Here is a 9,165-nt window from a genome sequence, read left to right on the forward strand (position 1 = left end):
TATTTTGACATTGTAGATGAGAGAAAATATCATAAAATATGGAGATACCATGCGAAGATATCATAAAATTTAAAATAATAAAATAATAAATTATTTTTCATAAGCATAGATTCAAAAAATATTATAAAATATCAAAATATTAAATAATAATTATTTTTTATTAATGTATATAAACATAAAATAATATATGATTTTTATAAAATCTCTATAAAAATATATTCTTTACAAATTCTTTAAAAAATTAAAAATAGTTTTTTTAATCTTAAATAAAGGGCCCATAAACAAGTAATCGATTTTATCTCGTTATCTCCTTAATTAACAATCATTGATTATTTTGATTTCTTTCTCTTTCAGCCATTCAGGTCGTACCTACGCGACCTCTTTAGACTAATCTAGTTCCTTTGGCGGCCTCACATGGAATTTGCCATTTTTGCAAAATTTTATGTCTATATAGCAGGTCAACAAAAATAATATCTACGTATACGTATACATACATATATATATTTTTTGTTATGATGATATTTTTGGTTTTCTGATTAAAATCGTGTTTCGTAATTACCATTCGAATAACAAACATCATTATCTGCAAAAATCGGATTCCTTGTCTTCAAAATCTACCTTTTTTTATGTCAAGAGATCAATCAATTTGATACAGGTAGCAGCAATATCATCAATGAATAGAAGATTCATTTGATTCTTCTGAGATGGAAGCGGATGTATCCATTTCGCAGTATTTTATCTCCTAAACCCTAAGAACAATCCCATCTTTCTCGTCTGGATGAGTTTTACCGATCATTTTTTGTCTTTTTTGCGATTCGACATGTTTACTTCGATGAGGACGATGAATCTTCTTGTGCTTTTATTCTTCTCTGTGACGACTTCATGCTATATGGCGGTGGCCAAGGTGGTTCTGATTGGGAACAACGTCACTCTATCCTTCGACGACATTGAAGCTAATTTTGGTAAGTTTGCTGGGCTTTTGTTGTTTCCTTTTCTACTAGATATTCTCTTTGGGACTGGGAATTCAGATGAGCTAGGAGTACGGATGCTTTCTGATAAACTCGATGGGGTTGAAGCTGATTGTAGATTGGTTCCTGGGATCGAGATATTGGAATTTGAACATAGAAGTTTTTATGTATTGACTTTAGACGCTTATCTGAAAGGAAAAAGGGGTAAGTTGGTTTGTGGAGCGAACAGAAAAAGTGAGAAAAAGGAGGAAATATGGAAATGGTTGTTGAAAGATGCTGTAAGATTATAGGATAACAAGTAGTAAACACTTTTGTCATTATTTATGTAAGGAACTACCTGTTTTAGTTAAACTTGTTTGAATCATATGCCTGTTGTTACAAAGTCAGCGCTATCCTCTTGTTTGACTGGCTTTGTGTTTCTTGGACTGGAGAAGAAAGTCAATAAGTTGTTTTGTATGTGGTGTATTTAAATCTCTCTCTCTATATCTATCTATCTATCTATCTATCTATCTATCTCTTGACATGAAAGACATTTTGATTTCAGCTCCAGCGATGAAAGGTTCTGGAGAATGTGGTGTCTTGTATATTGCAGAGCCGGTTGATGCATGTACAGAACTGACAAATAAAGTTGAACTGCATTCAAATACAAGTTCACCTTTTGTTTTAATAGTTAGAGGGGGGTGTAGCTTTGAAGAGAAAGTCAGAAGAGCACAAAAGGCTGGCTTCAAAGCTGCAATTGTCTATGATAATGAAGACGATGGAGTCTTAGTTTCAAGTAATGACCAATTCCCTTGTTTTGGCATTTTGTGGCTTCATGTTCTACCTGAAGTTGTGATTTCATCATACACTAGTTCCTTGTGGTAAAAGGGCATTTTACAAATTAGAGAATCTAGCCAACATTTACAAATATTCTAACTGTGAAAATGAGTTTATAATGTTGCTTATAGGAATTGCCCCAAACAAAGGTTTTTGATATGATGTCACTTCACTTGGAATGTATATAGCACTTGAAAATCTCTCCATTATATGCGTGCCAATTTTAATATGTATCATGGCTGATATAAGCAGCAGTAAATTTTTGCCATATCCATGAACTACGAAAATGTTAATTTCAATTTTTCACATTTGAGAATTGAATGCCTCAAAAGCACAGTATTGTGTATTATTCTAAATATCTTTGGAAATTATCATGCGTGAGGAGAACATGTCCTGCTAAATCTTTCTCTTCCTTAAGGTACTATATTTAGATCTGATGTTTTCCTAAACGCATAGTTTCCACAATATGTGGCTGTCAATATTTCTGTTTGGAATCCATTTCTCAAGGAAATTCTGTTTGAGATCCTTATTGTTGAATAATTTCTGTTTCTATTTTATAAATATGTATTTGTGCGTGCATTGGTTTCACATGCATCAGACTTTAGAATTTTAATTTTCTTTCAAATTCAGTGGCAGGAAATTCAGGTGGTATAAAAATACATGCTGTATTTGTTGCTAAAGCCTCAGGTGAAATATTGAAAAGATATGTTGGACTGACTAACATTGAAGTGTGGCTAATTCCAAGCTTTGAAAACTCAGCATGGTCTATCATGGCAATTTCATTCATTTCCCTGCTAGCAATGTCGGCAGTTCTGGCTACTTGTTTCTTTGTCCGGAGGCATCGCATACGAAGAGAAAGGCCTCAGGCTTCTCGTGTTCGGGAGTTTCATGGCATGAGTAGTCGCCTAGTGAAAGCAATGCCTAGTTTGATATTTACCTCTGTTTTAGAGGATAACTGCACATCAATGACATGTGCAATATGCCTTGAAGACTATTGTGTTGGAGAGAAGCTCAGGATTCTGCCCTGCTGTCACAGTAAGTCTTTCCATTTGATTTCTTTCTCAGCTTCGTTGTTTTCAACAAAGTTGTTTTAGTCAGTTGATCTGGTGTAACTTAGGGGAAGATTTTGTGGTTGGAGTGTTGTTCTGGTAGAATCTGCATGTAGTTTGGTGGGTAGATTACTAAATCTTTTGTTCCGTGCTTCATATCTGTGATAGTCTGCTGTGTGGTGTAAACTTATGAGTTATGATGTATCACCGGCCAAAATAAGGATGGTCATCAAGCTTTTTATTGCTATCTTCCCAGCCATTCCTCTTAGAGTTCATTGAAGATTAAGCATGTAGTGCATACGATGGTCAGAAGTCAGCAGCTTGTCGTGAATAGTTTTAGATCACCCTCTTCTTTATATTTTTCCTAGATTGTCTTCAGCTTGCAAGTGTAACTTTTTAACTTTTAGTAATTAAATTCTTCTAAGACGTCTTCCAGCCATTTCTCTTTAGATTTTGAAGATTAAGCATGTATTGGATAGATCTGTTAATTGTTATAAGTTGGTAGCTTGTCATGAATTGTTTTACATTGCCCTTTTCTTCATATTTTTCCTGAATTTTCTTCTGTTTACAGGTGTAATTTTTCATCTTTCATTTCTCTGAGTTGTCTCCAGTGTTCTAGTGGGATAGTATGTTCATATGTTGGCTTCTGTCATTGTTTTGCATACAATGAAAAGAAATATAGGAGCTCATGAACATCATTATCCAAACTTACTCTATACATTCGCTATTTTGGCATGAGTATCTCTCATTTACCCCTACAGATGTCTGTAACTCCACGTTGCGGTGCGTCATACCTGGCTAATTGGAAATTTGGACCCTTTTTTCCAAGTTGATAGAAGATCGATCCATTTAGAAAATCGCAATGTTAGAAGGGGCCTACTTAGGATAATCTTACTCCAAACAGAAGAAATTAATGATATGAAGAAAAAAAAACTGAAGGAGGAAGCCCGAAAATCTAATCGCACATTTATATGAACCCCATGAAGATTTCTGATAGTATCATATGAATCTAATCCGATAAAAATGTTGGGGTATGCTGTGAAGGCTTGTTATTTATTTATTTATTTATTATTATTTTTTCTTTAAATTCTAACTTGAAAAACTATATACTTCCCAGTGCTGCACATGCAAATACAATTTTGCTTCCTATCTTCAGTTTAAAATAAATTTAAGCACAAGAAAAATTACTCCTATGTCTGGGTGCTTTAGCCAAATAGCTGGAAATGCCTTGCAATAGAACAAGGCAACAAATCATGAAAAATGTCTTTTAGTTGGCCTTGGCATCTGCTACAAGTCAATCAAATTTGAAGCAAATGAACCTGTATATGGAAACATGGTGTTTGACTTGTAACAGGGATATGAATTTGATTATTGGAGGGTTGATGAATCAAATAGTCTGAGTGCTCCTTGTGGTTATTTGTTTATATGTACCGTTTTGGTATGATCTCACTGGAAATCGAGGAGACTATTTTAATCCTTTTTTAGGAACAAATATTCTCAATTCGAGCTTCTTTGTGTTGATTCTTGTTATTTGATCCATGCTCTTCTAATTTGGTCATTGCATTCTTAAATCCAGGACATCACTGTCTTATTGTGTTAATGTATGGTGAACAGAGACTGGAATATTTCTATCAATTTCATGTATAGATATTGCAATAGTATAGCTAATAGCTTAGCTCAGAGATGTCATGACTTGAATAACTTAAAGAATATCTTTGATATAAAACCATCTTTCCTTCAGATGTGGTGATGAAAGATTTCTTGCTCTTTTCTTTTGTATTGTTCTAGTTTTCAAGCAATGATATGTTCATATTTCTATTTATAAAAAATAAAAAAAAACAGATATATCAATGGCTTGGGGTTTTCTCCCCTTGTAGTGGTCTTTAGCAATGTGTGATTATTCTGTGTATTGTTAGTTGTTTGATATAGTTTGATATAAATACATTACATACGTATGAAAATATGATTTCATTATGTAGTTTAACCAAGAATTTCGTATTTCTTATTACTTCTTGACAGAGTTTCATGCTGCTTGTGTGGATTCTTGGCTTACTTCATGGAGAACCTTTTGTCCAGTTTGTAAGCGTGATGCAAGAACTGGTCTAGCTGATCCTCCACCTTCAGAATCCACGCCTTTGCTTTCATCTGGCCCAGCATCTGCAGCATCCTCTGTAGCATCATCTGTGAGATCATCTTTAGCATCATCTTCTGCCATACAAATTGCACAGTCCCCGTCTGTTTCTTGGAACCATTCTGTGGCCAGTACACCCTACATTCACCCATCACTTAGGTCCCACCACCACTCTCCCTTCATGAGTGTCAGTCGAAGCTCAGTAGATCTTAGGAATGCATCCCAAAGATCTCAAGCTTCTCATTTGAATTCTCCACATTCTATGGGTTACCCATCAATGTCATCTATGAACTCGAGGTACTTGTCCCCACATATTCGAAGTCCAATTAATGTTTCAGCAAGTTATATTGGTTCTTCTAGTCATCGTCATCACCCCCTTCATTATAGTGGATCAGCTGCGAGTTTTTCTCCATTTGCTTCTGCACAATCCCTTCCAGAATGCTGAGTTAATGAGGTGTGCACCGCATTTGCAGATAGTCATGAGAAAGAGACATCAAGTAACCTTTGCAATTCTCATTACCTCTAAATCAGATAGTTGGTTACCATGTTACAACTACTGATCTGCTTCCATCCCATCATACTGCTCGAGTCATGATGTGGTCACATCTCTCAATCCATTTCTTCATGTGGGGTGTACATTGTGACATCACTGTGTGATGTTTGTTTTATTCTGGTTGATGTTGTTGCATTTTCAGGTTGATGTGGTTGCCTAGGTCGCTGCAAATTTGGGTTGATATTCACTATGTCATACTCTTGGTTTTTGAATTATAGTTGACTGCTAACACGAGAAAATGTTTGGCCTGTACAGAAAAACTGCAGTGGTATTAATTCAGTATGTTCTGATTGTTTAATAGTTTTATCAGCTGGGCAGAGTTTCTCTCCTGGTGATTTTCTCTCGTCTTTTTCTTATGTGTACTATAATACCTTCTCACATCAATTTTTTACTTGGGACATATTCACCGATGTTCTCATTTTCACATGCACCTGCATATACCTGTAATGTAAGTAAATCACTAGAGAGAATCTGGTTCCAAAATGATGACAGGTTATGTGATTCATGGAAGTTTTTGTGCTGAGCACAGAGATGAGTATTGATAATCCACATGAAATTTTTGGGTGATTATTTTGTTGATATGTTAGCCTCTGTTGTTAGTTTTGAACCTTAGAAACAGCCAATTTATTTTCCTCTTTCCCTCATTGTTTAGTGAATGTGCATCTTCACTAGCTATTCTGAAATCCATAAACAGGTGAAAGTAAAAGGCACTCATTTATCTTCCTTATATTTTTATGAACAGGAAATACATAGAAAGCACATGGAGCTACAAATATACAATGGTAATTGCTCCCAAACATGAATTCTAACTGCCAAAGAGTGACACTTGGACAATCTTGGTTTTCACAAGTGCAAGCCTTTTCAATATGTATAGAAGCTTAATGGGCTTTAGAAAGCCCTAATTCTTGGCCCACTAATGGTTGAAACGTTTTTTTTTTTTTTTATTTGACGAGTTGAGTACTGGGTTAAACTTAAGCATTACCGGATCCATTTGTGAGCAGCTTTTTTAAAAAGAATGTTTTTTTCTTATTCACGTTACCCGATCATTTGGCAGTTTTGACACACAGGACTCCCGTCAGTTGCAAGGTTCTTGAGATCCAAGAGATGGGAAAGTTCATGTAGGCCAAACAAAAGGGATATATTTTATAAAGCCTTTTGTTGTTAGTATTATAATCATAATTATATGAGAATAAGTTCTTTAAACATTGCCTGCCTTCACAAATAGGCTTGTGTCTCTGCAGCGTCCTTCAACGTCGTAGGAGACAGGAAAATGTCCCTTTTAAGTTTTCTTTATTTATTTTCAGAATTAATTAAATGGTCAAATATAAATGTGAGAATGATAGATAAATACCTCTAAAATAGAAAAATAATAATTTGGACACATGAAATGTAATAATGACAGCAGGGTTTCAAGAAATTAAAATTTCTAATGTACCCACTACAACTAATTTTATATAATTTTCAAGTTTGGTATAAAGATTTATAAGTTTTGTTCAACATGACTGAAATGATTTAAGAGATCATAACTTTTTATCAACAATTTTCTTCAATCAGCAAAGTTCAACTAATTTTATATGGTTTACAATTCACAAGTTTAATGTAAGTATTCGCAAATTTGGTTTCACCAATAATTAAAGAAATTTAAAAAATTATAATTTTTTATTAGCAAAGTTAAACTAATTTTATATCATTTATTAGTTTGGTATAAGTATTCACAAGTTTGGTTCTATCAATAATTAAAACAATTTAGAAAATTACAACTTTCTAAATTGCAAAGGGATACTAAAATAATTTCATGCAAAAATTTTAATCTAAAAAAAAAATCCTCCGAAACCTTACTATTATCATCACATTTTGTAAGACTAAATTATTATCTTTTTATTTCAAAAGAATTTATCAATCTTTCCCCAAATATAAATTGTCTCGAAGAAATGAAAATGGCAACTTTTACTTGAAACATTTTTAGTAATTAACATGACAGATCGGGATTGATGTGAAGACTTAAGTTATGAGAGAGATTGACGACCTTTATATTTGATCTCATTTTTTTTATGGCAGAATTTCATCTAAGACCATGGTCATGACATATTTTCAAACCAGCCCTAACATTATTTGAAATCTCATTGCAATATATTAGGCCTGAATTGAAATAAAATTGTAAAATGAAATTATCAAAATATCCTTCTTATAAAATGTTGCAATATAACAACTAAACAAGAAAATTAATAAGTAAAGTTTTTAATAAGTAATGTAATTGATTTTATAAGTTATGCTAATACGTTAAAAAATAATACATTTAACTCAACACATGGATTTCACACATAAAGTTATGGAGTTACCGTTTAAAGTTTAGGGTTTGGGGCTCACCATATGAACTTCACATATAAAGTTATAGAGGTAGCAAGTAATGTAAAGTAACAAACAAGTAAAGCTCAATAATTAATTAGTCTTCTTAAGAATTAGTCATTGGTAGAGTCATGTTGACTTGAGGGGACGCATTTGCACCCCCTTGCTTTGAAAAAAATTATAAGTGGGGTATATAAAATTTATAACTTTACACCTTTTATTCTTGGTATTTTGCACCCTCTGAATTAAATGAAAAATATTTAAATTCAAAAATTTATTAGATATATAATATTTTAATGATCTAGATAAGATATAAAGAGTATATTTACAACAAAAGATCATATCAATTTATTCAATATAATTTTTTAAAATAAAAAATAATGATAAAATTATTTATGTTATTACAATTTTAGTCCTTACATAATTATTATTTTTTAAAAAAAATTAATTTTTTGTTAAATTATTTTGCATTCCCTGACTCGGAGTCCTAATTCTGCCACTAAAATTAGTAATCATGTTAATCAGACTATACTAGATGTAACAAGTAATATAAGAGAATCAATAAGTAAAATAACTTTTTTTATAAATAATATAATTAATTTTATAAGTTTAACAAACAGCGGATATATGCTACATCCAGGATCCTAAGATGAAATTCTTCCCCTTCTTTATCATTTAAATGTTGATAGTATTGTGATTTATTCCTTTTAAAAAATATATATAAGTAAATTGCCCTTCTCATAATTGAGATAAGAGATGGGAAAAAAATTAAAAACTACATTTATAGACCCCGATAATAAAATATTTAAATATAAAGATCTAAAGAAGTTATGAATGTTGGGAAGTATAAACTTATTATTAATTTTTTTAAACTCACGATCAACTTTTTAAAAATAAAAAACTACTGTATTTAAAATATTTATAATTTTAATCCTGAAATTTTTCGCGAAATTCTTCTAATTCTCCCTTGTTTTGTTTATCTCTTTCATAAAAAATATTTATCATATTTTTCTTAGCTCCGTAACGTGTCCATCCAATATAGTAATTGCATCAACATAACATCACCCTTGTATACCCTTGTGATGATCATAATAAGCAAATTAAATACAAATTAGCATGCTTTCTATGCTATTTATCAAACCCAAAAAAAGTAAAAACATACCCCTCCATTAAAAAATATAAGATATTTTTAACTGAATCTTACCCCTCAATAAAATAGTTATATATTTTTAAATTAACCTTATCTTTTCATATTTATCCTTATTAAATATCCTATAATAAATATAAAATTATTCATTAATA

At 32.1% G+C, this 9,165-nt stretch overlaps 1 protein-coding gene across 8 annotated transcripts; it reads left to right on the plus strand.

Annotated features, from left to right (window-relative positions):
• The first annotated feature begins 433 nt into the window (after positions 1 to 433).
• LOC129317846 (receptor homology region, transmembrane domain- and RING domain-containing protein 2) lies at positions 434 to 6,546 on the plus strand. 8 transcript variants are annotated; one of them, XM_054962289.1, is made up of 6 exons: positions 439 to 962; positions 1,513 to 1,743; positions 2,415 to 2,819; positions 4,853 to 5,016; positions 5,773 to 5,848; positions 6,260 to 6,546. In XM_054962289.1, the coding sequence occupies exons 1-6, from the start codon at positions 779 to 781 to the stop codon at positions 6,268 to 6,270; spliced, it is 1,071 nt and encodes a 356-aa protein (XP_054818264.1). In that variant the 5' UTR covers positions 439 to 778; the 3' UTR covers positions 6,271 to 6,546. The 8 variants fall into 8 exon arrangements, with proteins under 8 accessions (XP_054818257.1, XP_054818264.1, XP_054818243.1 ...); XM_054962274.1 differs by having other exon boundaries at positions 442 to 962; positions 4,853 to 5,261; XM_054962282.1 differs by lacking the exon at positions 6,260 to 6,546 and having other exon boundaries at positions 434 to 962; positions 5,773 to 6,087.
• The last annotated feature ends 2,619 nt before the right edge of the window (positions 6,547 to 9,165 follow it).

The sequence above is a fragment of the Prosopis cineraria genome, unplaced genomic scaffold (genome assembly GCF_029017545.1).
Source record: "Prosopis cineraria cultivar Desert tree isolate PC_DT_omini unplaced genomic scaffold, ASM2901754v1 PC1, whole genome shotgun sequence".
Taxonomy (NCBI): Eukaryota; Viridiplantae; Streptophyta; class Magnoliopsida; order Fabales; family Fabaceae; genus Prosopis; species Prosopis cineraria.

Bases quoted from the DNA above. Each gene is read 5' to 3' on its own strand.
- LOC129317846 (XM_054962262.1), top strand. From the start codon at position 779: ATGAGTTTTACCGATCATTTTTTGTCTTTTTTGCGATTCGACATGTTT. The intron at 1,744-2,414 runs GTAATGACCAAT...TTTCAAATTCAG, and splicing joins CGATGGAGTCTTAGTTTCAA to TGGCAGGAAATTCAGGTGGT. The intron at 2,820-4,852 runs GTAAGTCTTTCC...ACTTCTTGACAG, and splicing joins GATTCTGCCCTGCTGTCACA to AGTTTCATGCTGCTTGTGTG.